Source organism: Hemitrygon akajei, chromosome 6, assembly GCF_048418815.1.
Source record: "Hemitrygon akajei chromosome 6, sHemAka1.3, whole genome shotgun sequence".
In the NCBI taxonomy this organism is placed as follows: domain Eukaryota; kingdom Metazoa; phylum Chordata; class Chondrichthyes; order Myliobatiformes; family Dasyatidae; genus Hemitrygon; species Hemitrygon akajei.
In genome coordinates, this window is record NC_133129.1 from 90,014,638 (window position 1) to 90,037,335 (window position 22,698).

The 22,698-nt window shown below is 48.5% G+C and overlaps 1 protein-coding gene and 1 long non-coding RNA gene across 2 annotated transcripts in view; both read right to left on the reverse strand.

Annotated features, from left to right (window-relative positions):
• Positions 1-22,698, reverse strand: part of LOC140729247 (uncharacterized) — a 119,265-nt gene that overhangs the window by 9,564 nt on the left and 87,003 nt on the right. The gene's annotated exons all lie outside the window — the stretch shown is intronic.
• LOC140729246 (phosphatidylinositol 4,5-bisphosphate 3-kinase catalytic subunit alpha isoform) overlaps positions 1-22,698 on the reverse strand; it is a 137,544-nt gene that overhangs the window by 3,347 nt on the left and 111,499 nt on the right. The window contains exons 13-20 of the mRNA XM_073048808.1: positions 19,761-19,925; positions 17,681-17,784; positions 16,480-16,651; positions 14,096-14,202; positions 12,303-12,424; positions 8,540-8,618; positions 5,149-5,319; positions 1,209-1,326 (exon numbers count right to left, since the gene is read on the reverse strand). Coding sequence (XP_072904909.1) covers positions 1,209-1,326; positions 5,149-5,319; positions 8,540-8,618; positions 12,303-12,424; positions 14,096-14,202; positions 16,480-16,651; positions 17,681-17,784; positions 19,761-19,925 — 1,038 coding nt within the window. The remainder of the gene's footprint in view (positions 1-1,208; positions 1,327-5,148; positions 5,320-8,539; positions 8,619-12,302; positions 12,425-14,095; positions 14,203-16,479; positions 16,652-17,680; positions 17,785-19,760; positions 19,926-22,698) is intronic.

Consider the following 22,698-nt stretch of genomic DNA (forward strand, 5'->3'; position numbering starts at 1 on the left):
CACCATCAATTTGCAGGAGAGTCCCGGGAGAGGTCGGATGTCTTCAATCGAGTAGCTACTTAGCAGCTAGCCAGCTAGTTTAAATAACATTAGCTATGCTAATGAATGAATGACACCTGTTAAACTCACCTCAACATGTCTTTTACATTTTAATCCACCGTGGGCAATAGAAAAGTCACTTTGCAAACAGCGCAGTAAGCAACACTGTCATTATTTTTGACCCCTATCAGGCAGGGGTACACTTTAGTGTAGTCTGGGGTGAAGTATGTTTTACAGTTTCTTTTTTCTTGGAACACTCTGCCATGGTGCGTGCTCTCTCTCTCTCTCCCTCCCTCCCTCTCTCTCAAAAAATTGATCTCCGGGATATTGTATATAATTTGCAGGCGTCAGGGAGCTGCTATCAATATGCAGGAGAGTCCCGGAACTTCTGGGAGAGGTGGGATGTCTGCATTTCACTGTATGCCTCCAAATACATATGACTAAAAAAGCTCATTTTTAACCCAACCCAATATCCAATTCTGGCTGGCATAGACAGAGTGGGCGATTAGCCTTTGTCTGTGCTGGGTATTGCAATGGTCACTGCAAGCAATAGTCTGTAACTTCGCTTTGGACTCGGAGATAATTCCGTGTGGCATAACCGAGGCGCGGCGAGGCAGCAAGCCTGCTGCTGAGATCAAGGAGGACGTGAGGTTCGATTGATATAAGTGCTGGGCTGAATCGAAGTGGCAGGGTCCAAGCCCCAGAGAGTATCAGAGACTGAACCCGATGTTTGGACAATGATTTAGGCGCTGGGCCATATCAAAAAGGTCAGGGTGTTGGGGCCCGAGGCGAGGGACAGGCCTGTTCACCTCACTGCTCTGCTGAATTAACAGTCTATGGACAGGACTTCCTCCGTGCATGTCAGCTTAAAACGCTATTTGCTTGTGTTTACTGTTTAAATGTTTTGTTTTCTATTCTCAGCACAGTGAGTGTTTTTCGGTCTTATTTTTAATTGGGTTCTTTTGGGTTTCTTTGTTTCCTGTCTGCCTGTAGGGAGACGAATCTCAAGGCTGCATTTTATATACATCGTTTTAATTTTGAACTTTTGGACAAAGCAGTTTCAATGCCTCACAGTGTCGGGGAAGGAGCTCTCTCCGAGAGGGAGGCTCCCCCTGATCTTCCACTGGTGGAGGGAGGGGGTGACATGCTCTACCGCCCGAGGTACTCACCTGTCCATCATCCTTCACCATAATGTTACTGTTGTGTCGGTCTCCAATGCCCAGGATGAACGTGGCGACGCAGTAGCCGGCGCAGGAGTGAGTGAACAGGTCGATGGCAGCGTCGTAACTGGTAACCAAGAGAAAGCTGGGTCATATCACCTCAGTTCCTCCACAAGGAAATCACTTACTGAGGCTAACCTAGGCTTTCTGCCTCACAGGACTCATTAGACATTAGGCCAATCAAGTCTGCTCTGCCATTCCATCACAGCTGATTTATTATCCCTCATAACCCCATTTCCTGCCTTCTCCCCCGACTAGTAAAGAATTTATCAATCCCCGCTTTAAATATACTCAGACCCGGCCTCCAGAGTCATCAATGGCAATGAATTCCATGGATTCTCCAACCTCTGGCTAAAGACGTTCCTTCTCATCTCTTTTCTAAAGGGACGCCCTATTCTGAGGCTGTGCCCTCTGGTCCTAGACTTATTTTTAATTGGGTCTCTTTGTTTCACTTTTGGAAGCATCCTCTCCACGACTATCTAGGCCTTTCAGTATTCGATAGAGAGACTGTTCCCCACCCTCACCGCCCTCTGAGTGGAGAAGTTTCCCCTCATGTTCCCCTTGAGCTTCTCCCCTTTTACCCATAACCCATGACCTCTGGTTTTAGTCCCACCCAATCTCAGTGGGAAAAGACTAATTGCATTTACACCCTATCTATACCCCTCATAATTTTCTATACCTCTATCAAATTCCCCCTCAATCTTCTACATTGCCAGGAATAAGGTCCTAACCTATTCAACCTTTCTTTATAACTCAGGTCCTCCAAACCCAGCAACAACCTTGGAGATTTTCTCTGTATTCTTCCAATCTTATTTATATCTTTCCTGTAGGTAGGTGACCAAAACTGCACACAATAACCCAGATTAGGCCTCACAAATGTTTTATACAACATCAACATAACGTCCCATCTCCTGCACTCAATAGTTCAATCTATGAAGGGCAAAAGCTTTCTTTACGACCCTATCTGCCTGTGCCACCGCTTTCAATTAATTGTGGACCTGTGTTCCCAGATCCCTTTGTCCTGCCGCACTCCTCAGTGCCCTAACGTTCACTGTGTAAGACCTACTTTGACTGGTCTTCCAACCATGGTTTTCTAAAAAACTTCTTAAGTTTTCAGCAGCAGGTGTCACATGGCTAATTGATAGGTCAATTATTATCGATGGAATTCTGTTATCTCCAGCCTGAGTGCCAGAAGACCACAACCACTTTTTCATCTGGTCTTTTGTTAGGTCTCTCAACGCTTCCCCCATTCCTCTTTGCTCTTGGAACATTGAATGAAACAATCGTAAACAACAAGACCCGAGCCTCATTCTTGACTTCTGATCCTTTGGATTTCAAAGGCCCCAGCATCTGACAGCCTCTACCACCATCCCACACACTCACCACTCTCAAAAACCTACCTCTGACACACACCCCCATATCCTCCTCCAATCACCATAAAGTTATGCCCTCTTGTATTCCTGCCCTGGGAAAAAGTCTCTGGCTATCTCCTCTATCCTGCCTCTTATCACCTTGTACACCTCTATCAAGACAGCCCTCATCCCCCTTCGCTCCAAGTCAGGGGTTCCCAACCTTTTTCATGCCATTGACCAATTCCATTAAGCAAAGGTCCATGGAAAACAGGTTGGGAGACTCTGCTCTGAAGGAAAGATGGAGCTCGTTCAACTTTTCCTCGTAAGACGTGTGATCTAATCCAGGCAGCATCCTGGAAAATCTCCTCTGCACCCACTCGAGAGCTTCCATATTCTTCTTATAATGAGGCAGCCAGAACAGAATATAATATGATGAAAAAATCTGCAGATGCTGGAAATCCAAGCAACACACACAAGCAGGTCAGGCAGCATAGAACCATAGAACATTACAGCACAGAAACAGGCCTTTTGGCCCTTCTTGGCTGTGCCGAACCATTTTTCTGCCTAGTCCCACTGACCTGCACCTGGACCATATCCCTCCATACACCTCTCATCCATGTACCTGTCCAAGTTTTTCTTAAATGTTAAAAGTGAGCCCGCATTTACTGCTTCATCTGGCAGCTCATCCCACACTCCCACCACTCTCTGTGTGAAGAAGCCCCCCAATGTTCCCTTTAAACTTTCCCCCCTTCACCCTTAACCCATGTCCTCTGGTTTTTCCCTCCCCTAACCTCAGTGGAAAAAGCCTGCTTGCATTCACTTTATCTATACACATCATAATTTTATATACCTCTATCAAATCTCCCCTCATTCTTCTACGCTCCAGGGAATAAAGTCCTAACCTATTCAACCTTTCTCTGTAACTCAGTTTCTCAAGTCCCATCAACATCCTTGTAAACCTTCTCTGCACTCGTTCAACCTTATTAGTATCCTTCCTGTAATTCAGTGACCAAAACTACACACAATACTCCAAATTTAGCCTCACCAATGCCTTATAAAACTTCACCATAACATTCCAACTCTTATACTCAATACCTTGATTTATAAAGGCCAATGTACCAAAAGCTCTCTTTACTACCCTATCTACCTGTGATGTCACTTTTAGGGAATTTTGTATCTGTATTCCCAGATCCCTCTGTTCTACTGCACTCCTCAGTGCCCTACCATTCACCTTGTATGTTCTACCTTGGTTTTTCCTTCCAAAGTGCAATACCTCACACTTGTCTGTACTAAACTCCCTCTGGCATCTTTCAGCCCATTTTTCCCAGCTGGTCCAAATCCCTCTGCAAGCTTTGAAAACCTTCCTCACTGTCCACTACACCTCCAATATTTGTATCATCAGCAAATTTGCTGACCCAATTTACCACATTATCATCCAGATCATTGATATAGATGACAAATAACGATGGACCCAGCACTGATCCCTGTGGCACACCACTAGTCACAGGCCTCCACTCAGAGAAGCAATCCTCCACTCTCTGACTTCTCCCACTGAGCCAATGTCTAATCCATTTTACTGCCTCACCATGTATACCTAGCGACTGAATCTTCCTAACTAACCTCCCATGCGGGACCTTCTCAAAGGCCTTACTGAAGTCCATGTAGACAACATCCACTGCCTTCCGTTCATCCACTTTCCTGGTAACCTCCTCGAAAAACTCTAATAGATTTGTTAAACATGACCTACCACGCACAAAGCCGTGTTGACTCTCCCTAATACGTCCCTGTCTATCTAAATACTTGTAGATCCTATCTCTTAGTACTTCCAATAATTTACCTACTACCTACGTCAAAGTTACTGGCCTATAATTTCCCGGATTACTTTTAGAGCCTTTATTAAACAATGGAACAACATGAGCAATCCTCCAATCCTCCAGCACTTCACCAGTAGATACCGACATTTTAAATATATCTGCCAGGGCCCCTGCAATTTCAACACTAGTCTCCTTCAAGGTCTGAGGGAATACCTTGTCAGGTCCTGGGGATTTATCTACTCTGATTTGCCTCAAGGTAGCAAGCACCTCCTCCTCTTCAATCTGTATAGGTTCCATGACCTCACTACTTGTTTGCTTTATTTCCATTGACTTCATGCCAGTTTCCTTAGTAAATACAGATGCAAAAAACCCATTTAAGACCTATGGAAATCTATGGGCATTGATGGAAAAGAGTCAACAGTCGATGTTTCAGGCCGTGACCCTTCCCATTGTGGTCTCACCAGGGTTTTATACAGCTGCAACATTACTTCACAGCTCTTGAACTTAATCCCCTGACTAGTGAAGACCAGCTCACTACACGCCTTCTTAACCACCCTATCAACTTGTACGGCAGCTTTGATGGACATTGGTAATGCAACTGGACCCGCGTTGGGTCAACCTGGCCCAGCAGCATATGGAGTAGCTGATCCACGATACACCACACCAACACTGTAACGGACGGCCCCTGCCTGGGGTCGGAGGGAAAGGGTACACCAGACTTACGCCTCGCCCTTGTTCTTGTCCTTTAGCCACTGGTGCAGGGTGTGGCTATTGAACTGCAGGGCACCTTTCAACCCGCCTTTGCACTGGATCTGCATGATGGTGTGTGAACTCCGCACGGCCTCTATCAGTCCCACGCAATCCCCGATCGACAGGCATCCATACGGCAGCATCCTGCAGCAGGTATTGAGAATTGGTTTGTTACTGTCAAACAGGGACCCTTCCTTATTTTATTTAGAGATATAATGTGGAAGATGCCCTTCTGAACCAATGATCACCAACCCACCAATTTTACACTAGCCTAATCACAGGTCAATTTGCAATGGCCAATTAACTTACTAGCTGGTACATCTTTGAACTGTACGTATATAAATTTGATGACAACACACCTATTTCCTATGGGATCAATAAGGTATCTACCTATCTGTTGTTGGGAGATTTTCAGATGGTGACGAGAGGGCATACTGGAGTGAGATAGATCAGCTGGTTAAGTGGTGTCTCAGTAACAACCCTGCACTCAACATCAGTAAGACCAAACACCTGATTGTGGACTTCAGAAAGGGTAAGACGAGGGAACACACACCAGTCCTCATAGAGGGATCAGAAGTGGAGAGAGTGAGCATCTTCAAGTTTCTGGGTGTCAATATCTCTGAGGATCTAACCTGGACCCAACATATCGATGCAGTTACAAAGAAGGCACAACAGTGGCTATATTTCATTAGGAGTTTGAGGAGATTTGGTTTGTCACCAAAATCACTTGAAAATTTCTACAGATGTACATGGAGAACATTCTGACTGGCTGTATCACCGTCTGGTATGGGGGGGGGGGAGGGCTACTGCACAGGATTAGAATAAGCTGCAGAGTTGTAAACTCAGTCAGCTCCACCATGGGTACTAGCTTCTGTACTATCCAGGACATCTTCAAGGAGTGGTGCTTCAAAAAGGCAGCGTCCATCATTAAGGACCCCCATCACCCAGGACATACTCTCTTCTCATTGCTACAATCAGGAAGGAGGTACAGAAGCCTGAAGGCACACACTCAAAGATTCTGGAACAATTTCCCCTCTGCCATCCAATATCTGAATGGACATTGAAACCCTGAACACTACCTCACTACTTTTTTTATTTCTGTTTTTGCACTATTTAGTTTAACTACTTTATATCAGTATGTTTACTGTAATTCATATATTTTCTACTATCTATTGCATTGTACTGCTGCTGCAAAGTAAACAAATTTTATAACATATGAACTGATTCTGATAAGGTCCAAGGGCCTCAACGAGACAGAGTAGGAGATCTGCAGTTCGTTGTCGTACAAGAGATCTATTCAAGGGTTTGATAACAGCGGAACAGAAGCTGCCCTGGTAGGTGATCCCAAGCTTTTATAGCAACAGAGAAAGTTTAGTGTGAGTAGGGTCCGTGACTATGTGGGTTACTTCCCAAAGCAGAGGGTAGAGTAGACAGAATCCATGGAGGACTGGGTTGTGTGTAGTTCTTTGCTGCCTCGGACAGCACAGTTGCCATATCAAGCCACGATGGTGTCTTTTGTGAATATTAGTTCTGAACCTATTTGCTTACTTTTATTGGTTGCACGATTCTGGCGTGGTACGGCAACTATGCTGCCCAATGCTGCAAGAAGACAACCCAGCACTATGGCGGTTCCTTAAGGTTGTCATAGCCGGGGGGGGGGGGGCAGTGGGGACAAATTCCCATTAGCTTCCAATGGCGTGTGTTTCAAATAGCCTCTGACAACCAAGCCCAGCTCCTGGCCTACATGTGTGCTTTAGCTACTAAACCCAGCAGAACTGTTTCTACTGACAGGAAAAGGGGCAAAGGTGGGTTACTGGAGCCTCAAAACCAGTTGCTTTGGGCAGATGGGGCTTGTCAGCTCATCTGAAAACTCTGATCCCAAACCTCTGCTGCCTTACATATACCCATTCAAGGGGAAGGCTTTGGGAGTAAACTCTGAGAGAAAAATCCAGAGCTGGAGTCTCTAAGGCAGTCCTACATTGAGGTCAATGCTGACTGGCAACTCCCAGTTCCAAACTGTATCGGTCTCTGCCGTTCCTTTGGATTCATCAGCTGTGTGGAGAGGGGGAGTCTGCTGCGTGGGCAACAGCTCGCCCTCCATATCGTACTGCCCAGGCCTGCCTATCAAGTAGACAGGCAGGACATAAATCCATGGTCAACTCGGACCAACGGAGACCTCCTATGGTGCATCTGTAAACATTAGTGAGGGTCATCAGGGACATTCTGAATTTCTTTAGCTTCCTGAGGATGCAGAGGTGCTGGTAAACTTTCTTGACCGTAGTGTCCAGGTGCCTGGGCCTGGACAAGGTCTTGATGATATTTACACCACTGAACATGAAGTTCCTAACCATCTCCGCCTCAGTGCCGTAGGTATAAGCAGGAAGGCGGTGGTGGGGAAAGAGAGAAGTGTCAGAGGCAGCCCCAGTCTCAAAGCTGGGGGCAGGAACTGAGAGAAAGCAAAGAGTCGAGAAGGGTAATGAGGGAGTAGGGCAAGGTACAGGTGGACCCCGTTTTTCGAACATTTGCTTTACGACAGCTTGCTGTTACGAAAGACCTACATTAGTACCTGTTTTCACTAACCAAAGAAGATTTTCACTTTTACGGAAAAAAAGATGCCCGCTTTATACGTGTGTTTACCCCGAGAAAGACTACCATGACCGGCGCGGGCAGTTGTGTGCGCACGTGTCGGTTTTGGCTGGTTGTCTTCCCGATTTTGATAAGTGAAACTACACCGTACGTACAATATTTCTACTTTATATAGGCTGTATATTTATCATATCATTCCTGCTTTCACTATATGTTCATGTTATTTTAGGTTTTATGTGTTATTTGGTATGATTTGGTAGGTTACTTTTTGGGTCTGGGAATGCTCAAAAATTTTTCCCATATAAATTAATGGTAATTGCTTCTTCGCTTTACGACATTTCGGATTATAAACGGTTTCATAGGAACGCTCTACCTTCGGATAGCGGGGGAAGCCTGTAGGAGAGGGAGGTGCTGCTGGCGAAACAAAGTTGCCGAATGCACAGGATCTTAGTAGATGAGAGAAGGACTGGAATTGAACAAAGATGTCTCTGCAGCTTACCACAATGCTTCGCAGTTCCAGCGACCCAGGTTCAGTTCCTGCTGCTGCCTGTAAGGAGTCTGTACATTCTCCCTGTGACCTTATGGGTTTCCTCCCACAATTCAAATATGTACCGGATGGTAGATTAATTGGTCATCATAAATTGTCCTGTAATTAGGCTAGGGCTAAATCGAGGGTTGCTGGGTGGCATAGCCAGAAAGGCTGATTCTGCCCCGTACCTCAATTGATAAATCGATAAATCAGGCCAGGGCCCAGGATTGACCGCACATCTCATCTTACCTTAGGTCCAGCCCCTGGTTCTGCCAGATGTTCTCCATAATTCGAATAATTTGTAGTGTTAGCATGTCCTGTCGTAGGTCTGTAACAGACAAACAATTAACACGGTAAGATCGATGGCACAGTAATTTGAATGCACAGGACCGCAGGAGGCCGCAGAGAGAAGTGGGCTTGGCCCACTACATCACGGGCACGTCCCTCCCCACCAACAGCAGTATCTGTCTGGATGTTGTTGTAGGCACCGGACAAATTGAAAAGGTCAGGGTGTCGGGGCCCGAGGTGAGGGACGGGCCGGTTCAGATCGCTGCTCCGCTCTGCGCTGAAGTAAGGGTCCGTGGACGGACTCTCTTTGTGGACTTCAGTTCAGAACGCTATTTGCTTGCGGTTATTGTTTGCATGATTTTTTTTCTCTGCACGTTGGATGTTTGATGGGTTCTATTGGGTTTCTTTGTTTTGTGCCTGCCTGTAAGGACACGGATCTCGAAGCTGTATATTGCTTGCACACTTCGATAATAAATGTACTTTGAACTCTGACCTACAGGAGGCACTAACTCAAGAAGGCAAAGTCCATCATCAAAGATCTGGGACATGCCACCTTCCTCACTGCTGGCACTGGGTAGGAGGATGCAGAAGCCTCAAGTCCCACACCACCAATTCGATGGTTCCACGCTTAGAAAAACAGAGGGCTATGAGTAACCCTAGGTAATTTCTAAAGTAAGTACATGTTCGGCACAGCATTGTGGGCCGAAGGGCCTGTATCGTGCTGTAGGTTTTCTGTGTTTCTATATCAGAGAATGTATACAGTATACAACCTGAAATTCTTACTCTTCACAGACATCCATGAAACAGAGAACGAGAGTAAAATGTTAGAACCCCAAAGCCCCCCTGCCCCTTCCCACATAAAACCAGCAATAAAGCATCAACCCTCACCTCCTCCTCCCCTATTTATTTCAGCAGAAAGCATCAGAACCCACCACCCACCAAGCAAGCAACAGCAAAGTCCCCAAAGGGAGACCATGATCTGCAGTCCTATAAAAACTTTTGATCACCCCGACAAATTCCACATATCTCTCTCTCTCTCTCTCTCTAAAAGGGACAGAGAGGTGTCGCCCCTTTTCCACAGCGAGAGGGGAGACCAACAAGTCAGGTACTTTCCTTCAGCCGTTTGGTTCTTGAAACAACCAACACAACCCTGATCACTACCTCAGTACGGCAACACTGTGACCACTTTGCATTAAAAAGTACAAAGTAAAATTTATAATCAGAGTACATACATGTCACCACGTACAACCCTAAGAATCTTTTCCTGCTGGCATACTTAGCAAATCTATAGAACAGTAACTGTAAACAGGATCAATGGACAACAAACTGTGCAAATGCAAATATTAATGAATAGCAATAAATAACGAGAACATGAGATAAAGGGTCTTTAAAGTGAGATAGTTGGTTGTGGGAACATCAGGATTACAATGAGTGCAGTTATCCTCTTTGGTTCAAGAGCCTGATGGTTGAGGGGTAGCAACTGTTCCTGAACCTGGTGGTGTGGGTCCTGAGACTCTCCTGTACCTTCTACCTGATGGCAGCAGCGAGAAGAGAGCATGGCCTGTGTGGTGAGGATCTCTGATGATGGATGCTGCTTTCCTACGGCAGTGTTTCGTGTAGATATGCTCAATCGTTGTTTTGTTGTAATTGTGTTCTTTCTTGTAAAAGCTGTGAGTGACTTCTGTTGAATTTTTTGTGATACGATGTGCTGGAGACTCTGCTGCAAGTGAGTTTTCCATTACACCTGCATGCACGTACTCGTGCAGACGACAATGAACTTGAATTTGACGCTAATTCTCTCCAGCACCACCATCAGCACAATGTCGCCTTCCACAGGGACTCCCTCGTCCTCAGGGTTTTGAGGCATACACTGTAGGAAGGATGTTGAGGTTTTGGAGAGGGTGCAGAGGAGGTTTACCAGGATGCTACCTGGTAAGTGCTGTCATGAGAGGCTGGATAAACTTGGGTCATTTTCACCAGAGCGCCAGGGGCTAAGGGGAGATTTGATAGAGGTTTACAAGATTATGAGCGGCATAGAATATCTTTCTCCCCAGGTAGAAATGTTTAATACCAGGGGCACGCATTGAAGGTGAGAGGGGGTAGGTTCAAGGGGGATGTGAAGGGTAAGTTTTTTATTCAGTGTGGATGCCTGGAATGCGCTACCTAGTAAGGTAGTAGAGGCAAACACATTAGAGATGTTTGGATAGGCACATGGATGTGAGGAAGATGGAGGGATAGGGACGTGGTGTAGGTAGGAGGGATTAGTGTTTGGATGTTTTTGATTTGCTTTTTAGCTGGTTTGGCACAATGCTGTGGGCTGAATGTTCTGTTCCTGTACTGTACTCTTAAATGTTCTGTTTATAGACATCAGCCAAGTGGCCCAACTGGTTTATCCTTCTCCTTTCTTCCCCCAGAGAGTCAAAGAAAGGTATAGCACAGAAACAGGCCCTTTGGCCCATCTAGTCCATGCCGAGCCACTTAATCTGCCTACTCCTATTGACCAGTGCCGGGATCACAGCCTTCCATGCCCCTACAATCTATGTACCTATCCAAACTTCTCTCAAAACATGGAAATCAAGCTCATTTGCACCATTTGAACCGGCAGCTCGTTCCACACTCTCACCCCCCTCTGAATGGAAAAAGTTCCCCCTCAAGTTTCCCTTGAACTTGTCACCATTCACCCTTAATCCACTGGGGTCCCTCCCAGCCTCAGTGGAAAAAGCCAGCTTACATTTACCCTGTCTAAACTTCTCATCCCAATGACGTACCGGGTCGATGGGTTAATGGACTACAAGATCCCTCCTTTCTGTATGGGCAAGGGGTGGAATCTGGGGAGGAGTTGGCTGGGGTGTGGGGAGACTGGATTCCAGAGACCTCAGAGGTGGGGGGGGGGGGAGAGAGAGGAGAAAATAAGATATAGGAGCAGCATTAGGCCACTTGGCCCATCGAGTCTGCTCCACCATTTCATCATGGCTGATCCATTTTCCCTCTCAGCCCCAATCTCCTGCCTTCTCCCCATATTCCCTCATGCCCTGACCAATCAAGAATCTATCAACCTCTTCCTTAAATATATCCAATGATTTGGTATTCACAACTGCCTATGGCAACAAATTCCATTGTTTCAGCACTCTCTGGCTAAAGAAATTCTTCACCTCTGTTCTAAAAGTACGCCCTTTATTCAGAGGCTGTGTCCTCTGTGCTTAGACTCTCCCACTTCTCCACATCAAGTCTAATGAGGGCTCTCATTAGGTTTCAATGAGATCACCCCTCATTGGCCAGGGCCTCTAATGGGACAGTAGGACTGCTCGAAGCACACTTGATGGGCCAAGTGGTCGTTAGCTGCGCCCATCAATGCTTCAGAAAGACTTGCGTCTCTTTGGCCGCCCCAATCCTCATCATGCACGGCAAGATCCTACCAGAGCGCTGACAGTTTTTGTTAAAAACAAAACAGATCAAATGATTAGCACTGGCCCAGAATTCAAGGAAGTAATGCCTGACCCAAGATCTCCAAGAGGGTGGAGGGGTGTGGGCTCTCAGGATACCAGGTCCATGCATTTTCAGGGCGAGGCCGTGGCCAGATGGGAGCAGGAGTGAAAGGGAGTACCTCAGAGATCCCTCAGCGCTCCACCAGCACGACTCTGATCACAGAACTGAACCCCAGAGGTGAGGTGGCAGGACTGCAGAGAGGAGGGAGGGAGTGGTCGGTAGGAAGGAAGTGACTCACCATCGCCGTTCTTGAAGATGATTTCGTTGTTGATAAAGAGCAGCTCCGACATAATGTCTGGATTCTCCCAGTTCAGCCAGAGGGGTCGCTTGGCCGAGGACATGATTCTACACTCCTCCAGCCTGTGTGCACAATGGGGCAGGGGTCAGGCCCACTGACAGGCAGAACGAGAACTCATAACCTGCTCACTATGGTGGGGGGGAGGGGGGGGGAGTGACAGGCTAGATTCATACTCACTCTGTCATTCCTGCAAATCATGCCCCAAACAGGGGCCAAATAGCTCCTTAAGAAAGGTAAGAAAGGTGCAAAAGTAACTATTCCCTTTCACTCACACACGTACACACACACACAGCTACCTATAATCACACCTGTACCCACACACACAGTCAGCTATCTATAATCAACCAGCGTACCCACACACAGACAGCTACCTGTAATCACACAGACAGCTACCTGTAATCACACATTGTGTGGACACACATGCACACACATACATGTACACCACACGCATGTGCGTATGTGCGGACACAGACAGAGCTAGCCACACACACACACACTCTCTCTCTCTTACCTCCCCGACACACACATACACACAGAAGAGTCACTGAGGCACCTCCCTCAGCTTTGTGTTGGGGGAGTTCTCCCTGGGGATCATCTCTGGCCTATTCTGAAGGATCTACCTTGTGATCACCTCAGGCCTGTGATGAGGGAGCTCTCTCTGGGGATCACCTCAGGCCCGTGATGAGGGAGCTCTCTCTGATGATCACCTCAGGCCCGTGATGAGGGAGCTCTCTCTGGTGATCACCTCAGGCCCGTGATGAGGGAGCTCTCTCTGGTGATCACCTCAGGCCCGTGATGAGGGAGCTCTCTCTGGTGATCACCTCAGGCCCGTGATGAGGGAGCTCTCTCTGGTGATCACCTCAGGCCCGTGATGAGGGAGCTCTCTCTGGTGATCACCTCAGGCCCGTGACGAGGGAGCTCTCTCTGGTGATCACCTCAGGCCCGTGACGAGGGAGCTCTCTCTGGTGATCACCTCAGGCCCGTGACGAGGGAGCTCTCTCTGGTGATCACCTCAGGCCCGTGATGAAGGAGCTCTCTCTGGTGATCACCTCAGGCCCGTGAAGAGGGAGCTCTCTCTGGTGATCACCTCAGGCCCGTGATGAGGGAGCTCTCTCTGGTGATCACCTCAGGCCCGTGATGAGGGAGCTCTCTCTGGTGATCACCTCAGGCCCGTGATGAGGGAGCTCTCTCTGGTGATCACCTCAGGCCCGTGATGAGGGAGCTCTCTCTGGTGATCACCTCAGGCCCGTGACGAGGGAGCTCTCTCTGGTGATCACCTCAGGCCCGAGAAGAGGGAGCTCTCTCTGGTGATCACCTCAGGCCCGTGATGAGGGAGCTCTCTCTAGTGATCACCTCAGGCCCGTGAAGAGGGAGCTCTCTCTGGTGATCTCCTCAGGCCCGTGAAGAGGGAGCTCTCTCTGGTGATCACCTCAGGCCCGTGACGAGGGAGCTCTCTCTGGTGATCACCTCAGGCCCGTGATGAGGGAGCTCTCTCTGGTGATCACCTCAGGCCCGTGATGAGGGAGCTCTCTCTGGTGATCACCTCAGGCCCGTGATGAGGGAGCTCTCTCTGGTGATCACCTCAGGCCCGTGACGAGGGAGCTCTCTCTGGTGATCAGCTCAGGCCCGTGATGAGGGAGCTCTCTCTGGTGATCACCTCAGGCCCGTGACGAGGGAGCTCTCTCTGGTGATCACCTCAGGCCCGTGATGAGGGAGCTCTCCCCAATATTTACCTCAGGTTTCCCAGCTGGTGCACTGGGTTAAGGGGACAGATGAACCCCTGCAGAGCCTCCATGTAGTCGGGCCGGCTCATCTGCTCCACCAGGAACTTCATCTGCATCTGGAGTGGGGGCAGGAGGGGGGAGAGAGGAGGTCAAACAGCAGAGTCACTCCCACAGCTCAGCAAGGAAACGTCTCCTCCCCAAACCCCTGCATCATAAACACAAGAGATTCTGTAGATGCTGGAAATCCAGAGCAACAAACACAAAGTGCCAGAGGCCGAACACCAGATCAGGCAGCAAGTGAATAAACGGTTGGCGGTTCAGGCCGAGACCCTTTGTCAGGACTGGAAGGAAACCATTCCCACTCTCCTCTAAAATCCCGGCAATTATTCCCACCCAATTCCCTCTCACAGACGGCAGGGTCTAGGAGTTTCATTCCAACATGTCCCTTCCCACTACAGCCTTTCTCCCTTCTCCCATCGGGCAGAAGATACGAAAGCCCGAGACAACGTACACAGTGGACTGAGTGGCCTCAATCAGTTAAGATCTTTAAAAAAAAAGATGCACCCAGTTCATCAAAATCAGCCTCAAGGACAGCTCCTACCCCACCGAGTGGTAACCCAGTATGAGAAAATGGACACGACCTCAAAATCTACCTCATTTTGGCCCTCACACCTTACACTCAGTGGCCACTTTATTAGGTACACCTGTTTGTTAATGCAAATATTTAATCAGCCGATCATGTGGCAGCAACTCAATGCATAAAAGCATGCAGACATGGTCAAGAGGTTCAGTTGTTGTTCAGATCAAACATCAGAATGGGGAAGAAATATGACCTAAGTGACTTTGACTGTTGGTGCCAGACAGGGTGGTTTGAGTAACTCGGAAACTACTAATCCCCTGGGATTTTCACGCACTGCAGCCTCTAGAGTTTCCAGAGGATGGTGTGAAAAACAAAAAAAGAAATCTAATGAGTGGCAGTTCAGTGGGTGAAAACGCCTTGTTAATGAGAGAGGTCAGAGGAGAATGACCAGACTGGTTCAAGCTGACAGGAAGGTGACAGTGTCAAATAATCACAGATTACAACAGTGGTGTGCAGAAGCATTCAATAGGTAGTGGGAGCCCGGCTATGACAACCTTAAGGAACCAGAGTGCTGTGCGAGTTTGTTCTGCATGGTCCCAGACAAGCAACCTCGTTCTCCTACACGCCAATAAAAGACACAACCTCTCTCCATAACTCAGTCCCACAAGTCCTGGCAACGTCCTCATGAATCTCCCCTGCACTCTTTTCAGCAGCAGGGTGACAAACTGCACACAATCTTCCAGACATGGCCCCACCACAGCCTTGTACAATATCCCAACTTACATACTCTATGCCCTGACAGCTGAAAGCCAGTATCTTCACCACCTGTCTACCTGTGACACTAGGACTTCATTCCTTGGAACATAGAAGACTGAGGGGAGATTTGACAGAGGTATACAACATTATGAGGGGTGTGGATAGAGTAAATGAAAGCAGGCTTTTTCCACTGAGGTTGGGTGGGACTGCAACCAGAGGTCATGAGTTAAGAGTAAAGGGTGAAAAGTTTAAGGGTAATATGAGGGGAAACTTCTCCACTCAGAGGGTGATGAGAGTGGGGAACGAGCTGCCCGCACAAGTGGTGCATCCGAGCTTGAATTCAACGTTTTAAGAGAGGTTTGGATAGATACACGAATGGGAGGAGTATGGAGGGCTACGGTCACGGTGCAGGTCAAAGGGAGTAAGCTGGTTAAATGGTTTGGCATGGACTAGGAGGGCTGAAAGGCCTGTTTCTATGCTGTACTTTTCTATGACTACTTATGGGGAAGGTAACTACTGCTGAAATAAACTGTTTATAGTAACTAAATTATCTACAAGGACAATCCAGGGCAGGTCTTACATGGTGAATGGAAGGGTAGAACAGAGAAATCCGGGAATACAGATCCATAATTCCTTGGAAGTGGATTCTCAAGTAGATAGGGAAATTCATGCAAGCTTTTTCTTCTAAGTTTGGATGAGACAAGAACTAGAGGTCATGGGTAAAGGGTGAAAAGTGTAAGGGGAACATAAGGGAGAACTCATTCACTCAAAGGGTGGTGGGTGTGTGGAATGAGCTGCCAATGGAAGTGGTAGATGTGGGTTCAGTTTCAAAATTTAAGAAAAATTGGATGTACCTGGATGGGACAGGTATGGAGGGCTAAGCTCTGGGTGCGGATCAATGGGACTTGATAATAGCCTGGCATGGACTAGATGGGCCAAAGGGCCTTTCTGTGTACTATCACCCTGAACCACTGCTAACGGACCGGAGTCCATGTGCTTCTGACTGATCTCCGAACAGGCCGCTCGGCCTACGAGGCTCCCGCCCCCCCGCCCTCACCTTCTGGGTCTCGTCTTTCTTCTCCTGCTTCAGGATGTCGGTCAGGTTGATCAGCTTCTCCATGGCCTCCACCTGGCGGATCAGGTGCTTCAGGTACATCCCGCAAGCTCGGCAGAACGACTCCAGCAGCAGCCCGAAACGCTGGCTCACCGTCTTGTTGTGCATTTCTGACCTGGGAGCATCAAACAGCTTCACTAGGGGGACCACAGTGGTTAAGGGAGGGGGGCACACACAAACAGGGGAGGGGAGAGAGAGGGAGGCTGAGAGAGAGTGGGGCAGAGATCAAGGGAGCACGCACACACGTACAGAGAAGGGTGGGGGAGAGAGAGGGGGGGAGAGAGAAGGGGAGGGGAGAGGGAGGGGAGGGGAGAGGGAGGGGAGGGGGAGGGGAGAGAGAGGAGAGGGGAGAGAGAGAAGAGAGGGGGAGAGAGAGAGGAGAGGGGGTAGGGAGAGAGGAGGGGAGAGAGAGAGAGAGAGGAGGGGGGAGGGGAGGGGAACAGATAGATAGATATTGGACCACACACACAGAGTTTGGCAGCAAGTGCTTGAAAAAGAGATTGTCTCTCACACACAGACACAGACACACACACACACAGTGTGCGGAAGGGAGGGAGATCACAAGAAACAAAAGCGTTGGCAGAGGGGAAGAGAAGGGCCAGGCTGCCAGGACTGTCCAGATTTCAGAGCAATGGGGTTTAAACCTGTCACTTAAGAGCCCTTAGCCCACTCGCCCCCCCCCCACCCCATCCTTCCAGTAACCTGTCCTGGACCCACACCAGTACAGCGTACACTCAGCAGCCACTTTATTAGGTACAGGACGTAGCCAAAGAAGAGGCCACTGGGTATAGGTCAGGGATCTCATTCTGATTCTGAGATGAGTGCACCTTGGACAAACAAAACGTGGGCCTTCAGTGCCAATCCTCACCACTTACCGGTGCCACCCGAGTTCTCAAGACCAGTAGCAATCCCTACACTGCCGACACCCTCACCTGCTAACTGCAAGGATCTCCAGTCTGTCCCGTGCACTGACAGGTTAATTTGCCACTGTGAATTGCCCCCACCCAGCCCCCAGTGTGTGAGTGAGGAGCAGAGTCTGGGGAGAGTTGAGGGGAATTCAAGTCAGGGTATAAAATGGGGCTCCTATTGATGGGTTGCTCAAGGGTCAACACTGGCACGATGGGCAGAAAGGCCTATTACTTACTTGAGATGCCAGAAAAAGAAGTGTCCTATCCTCTGGTTGGTCAAGGCTTTCTTCAGCAGGAACCTGCCCAGGGGATTGTCCAAATATTGCTCGTACTTCAGAACCTGTGGAGAGAGCCAGACGCTGGTGAACTGCAGGCTTGTCCATTGCAATCTCACTTCCCCATCACCCCCTCCCCTCTGGGTCACTGAACAGAGTGCAATTCAACAGAGAAACAGGCCCAAATTCAATTGTAATTCATTCGTCACGTCATGTGATGTGGGCGATCACGGTCTTTCCATGACCATGATTGTTCTAGGCAAATTTTTCTACAGAAGTGGTTTGTCATTGCCTTCTTCTGGGCAGTGTCTTTACAAGATGGGTGATCCCAGCCATTATCAATACTCTTCAGAGATTGTCTGCCTAGCACCCTTGGGCAAGGTGAAGCACCTGCTTAGCACCCCCCCCCCGCCCCCCAACACCACAGATCAGGGTCATGTGAAGCCATGGTATCAGGTGGTGGATGGTCATATGAGGAGCCGGTGCATATCACAAGTCCTGGTTATGTGACCACTGACGCCAGGCAGACAATCTCTGAAGAGTAGTGATAATGGCTAGAGTCACCCAACTTGTAAAGACACTGCCCAGAAGAAGGCAGCTTTCTATAAACCACCTCTGAAGAAAAATTTGCCTACAACTACCATGGTTATGAATAAGACCACGATCGCCCACATCGTACGTCACAGCACAAAATGATAATGATGACACCACTCCACCTCCATTTGCCCATTACTTCCCTCTGCTCTTGGTTCCACCTCTCACCCCCGTCCCTTTATACCAGCTGTCTCCCTGCTCCTTCAAACCCATTCCTAAATGTCAGCTAAGCCTCTGCCTCCACTGGTGCTGCCTAACCCGCTGAGTTCCTCCAACGTTTTTTTTATGCTTGAACCAGTTTGCAAAGATTAGCTTGATTTGCCAGATGTACGTCAACACATACAGTGAAATGGGTCATTGGCATCAAATCAAATCAGCGAAGATTGTGTTGGCACATGCTTCCAGCGCCAACCTAGCATGCCCACAACTCACCTGTATGTGGGAGGAGACCAGAGCATGCGGAGGTAAATCCCTACGTGGTCACGAGGACAGCAGAGGGAGTTGAACCCTGATCTTACAGCAGGCCACTGCAGAGTGCTGCACTAACCACAACATGACAGCGTTGCTCATCACTGACACGTTAAAGGCAGAAGCAGGTGGAGATCTAATTTGGTGCCACCGACACGGCAATCTCCTTCAATTTATAGTAACAAGGGGTGATTTGAGCTAACTGCAAGGGGACAAGGGAGAGGGTCTCACTCATAAACACAAGAGATTCTGCAGATGCTGGAAATCTAAAGCAACACAAACATGCTGGAGGAACTCAGCAGGTCAGGCAGCATCTACGGAGGCATCTACATTTCAGGCTGACATCCTTCATCAGGACTGGAAAGGAAGGGGGCAGAAGCCAGAATAAGAAGTATTAGGGAGCGGGGAGGAGTACAAGCTAGTAAGTGATAGGTGAGACCAGGTGGATGGGTGGGGGAGAGGGATGAAAAAAGATGGAAGGTGATAGTTCAAAGTAAATTTATTATCAAAGTACATGTATGTCACCATATACAACTCTGATTTGTTTTCTCAATAAATCTACTAACAGTAATAGAAGCAACGCACACAAAATTCTGGAGGAACTCAGCAGGTCAGGCAGCATCCAGGAATACTTCTTTCAGCCCAAAACATCGACTGTACTCTTTCCATTGATGCTGCCTGGCCTGCTGAGTTCCTCCAGCATTTTGTGTGCGTTGCTTGGATTTCCAGCATCTGAAGATTTTCTCATTTGTAACCATAACAGAATCAATGAAAGACTGCACCCAACAGGCCAGAAAACCAGTGTGCAAAAGATGACGAACTGTGCAAATACAAAGGGGAGAAAAATAAATAATAATAATAATAATTAATAAATAAGCAATAAATAATGAGAACATGAGACGAAGAGTCTTCACTTCATCAGGACTAGAAAGGAAGGGGACAGAAGGAAGATAAGAGGGTAGGGAAGAGGGGAGCTCACCTGGACAAGTTGGATGAGGTATTGGGACAGGCGATCGTCAGTTAGCCCTTTAACCAGGCAGTTCACAGCGAACTCTCTCACCATGGGGTCGGGGAAGTTGCAGTCTAACAGCTCAAGGGCCTGTTCTGGTTTGATGAGGGGCCAGTCCTTCAACAGGCAGTACATCTGAAAGGAGAGCACAACCACAGCGAGTGAAACTATCCAGAAGGAGCCCGAGGCTCTCTCACCCAGGACAGGCTTGCCCCAACTCCCAGTAACCCCCTTTCAGCCAGCTCTGCGCGCCGGCTACCCGTCCCATGGGCACTCGGATTCTAAACTTCACCCTTGAGGTTTTCACCTCTTCAATGGCTCTCCAACTCCATGTGCCTCAATTGACTCTCCCATTTCTCCAATCTCCTCCATCCTCACAACCCGACTCCCCTTTTCCACAACCTACACCCCATCCCCTTCTCCAAACTGCCCCATCCCCCCACGAGCTCCCCACTTCACCCAACCCAACCCCATTTCCTTCAACCAGCCCTTTTCTAGAATGAGAACCCCCCCCCCCCATCCTTCCCCTTACCCAGGTTCCCATCCCTCCCTTCCAACCTGCCCCCTAAACTCCCTTTCCCTTAACCTTCCTCCCTTTCTCCTTCCCTACCCTACCTCTCCAATCTCAACTTCTCTTCCCATTGCTCCATCCCTCCAACCTCCTCCCCTCCTCCGTCCTCCAACCTCCTCCTTCCTGTCCCTCCAATCTTCTCCTCCGTCCCTCCAACCTTCTCCTCCCTGTCCCGCCAACCTCCTCCCCTCCTCCATCCCTCCAAACTCCTCCCCTCCTCCATCTCTCCAACTTTTTCCTCCCCTCCTCTGTCCCTCCAACCTCCGCCCTCTTCCTCCTCCATCTTTCCAACTTGCTCCTCCTCATCCCTCCAACATCCTCCTCCCCTTCAACCCTCCAAACTCCTCACCCCTCCTCCGTCCCTCCAACCTTGTCCCTCTTCCTCCTCCTTCCCACCAACCTCCTCTCACCATCCGTCCCTAGAACTTCCTCTGCCCTTCCATCCTCCCGTCCTCCCCCCATGCCCTTAACTTCCCCAAAGCCAACACCAGCCCTGCCCTTTATAGTAACCCCACAGGACCTTTGAGCTCCCTCGGTTTCTGCCCCTTCCCACTTCCCAGTCCACTCCACACTTCACATCTTCCTCCACATCTCTGTTCTGAATGGACCATCCCTCGATTCTGTGGCTGTGCCCTCTGGTCTTTGACTCCCCCACGACAGGAAACGTCCACTCCACTTAACAGGGAAGATTCGAATTGGAATTGGAAAGTTTTGTCTTGCAAACTGTTCATATGGATCAGATCTTTTATCATCATCATAATGTGCCGTGTCGTATGACATGAGCAATCACGGTCTTTCCATGACCACGATTGTTTTTGGTAAATTTTTCTACAGAAGTGGTTTGCCATTGCCTTCTTCTGGGCAGTGTCTTTCCAAGATGGGTGACCCCAGCCATTATCAATACTCTTCAGAGATTGTCTGCTTGGTGTCAGTGGTCACATAACCAGGACTTGTGATCTGCACCGGCTGCTCATACGACCATCCACCACCTGCTCCCATGGCTTCATGTGACCCTGATCGGGGAGAGGGGCTAAGCAGGTGCTACACCTTGTCCAAGGGTGACCTGCAGGCCAGTGGGGAGAAGGAGCACCTTACACCTCTTTTGGTAGAGACGCATCTCCACCCCAACATACCAAGATCAGATCATTACCCAGCACACTGAAAAAGTATCTTAGCATTTCTTGCTACACTTCCCAAGCAGATGGTAAACCTGATGAAAGGTCTCAAATAGTTAGTCAGTGCACACATACTTATTGACAAGAATAACGTTAGAAATGGTTGGTACTGGAGCCTAAAATGTCATTAGTCAGCTCCATCATGGGCTCTAGCCTCCAGGGTATCCAGGACATCTTCAAAGAGTGATGCCTCAAAAAGGCAACATCCATCATTAAGAACCCCCATCACCCAGGTCATGCTCTCTTCTCATCACCACCATCAGGAAGGAGGTACAGGAGCCTGAAGACACACACTCAGTGATTCAGGAACAGCTTCTTCCCCTCCGCCATCTGATTTCTGAATGGACATTGAACCCATGAACACCACCTCACTACTTTTTTTATTTCTATTTCTGCACTACTACTTACTGTAATTCAGTTTGCTTCCTATTATTATGTACTGCAATGTGCTGCTACCGCAAATTCAACAAATTTCGCGACATATATTAAATCTGATTCTGAATCTGGCCTTAACCAGCCCCGATACTTTCCCCGTCCCTGTGGCCTTTGGCCGCCACCTTGTGGTCGGCTGGAGAGCTACAAGACCGGAGCAGCCGGTAACACTGAGCCGAAGTCAAACAGACTTTCAGCTGGACCGCTTCAGCAGGGATGGTGGGTGTTGTACTAGACTCTGGCCGTCTGCCCTGGAAAGAAGGGTGAACATTCCAAGGGGGGAGAAAAGATACTTCAAAGAATCCAAGGAACGTAGCAATGCAAAAGTTCGGGGAGCCACAGTGGGGTAGTGGTTAGTGCAACACTATTAAAGATCTGGACTTCGCAGTTCGGAGTCTGATTCCGACGTGGTCTGTAAAGCCATTTGTACGTCTTTCCTGTGAGAATGTTCCTCCCACACTTCCAAAGACATACTGATTTAATTAGGCTAGGACTAAATACAAGGGGTGATTGATAAGTTCGTGGCCTGAGGTAGAAGGAGTCAATTTTAGAAAACCTAGCACATTTATTTTTCCATTGTCCATGTGCATGTAACAAGAGCTGTATAACTCATCTCCTTCTACTGTAGGCCACAAACTTATCAATCACCCCTGCTGCGGACACTTTCTGGAGGTCCAAGATCCGTATGCTCCACGACCACTGGATTAAGTGTGTAAATGTAGGAGGGGAC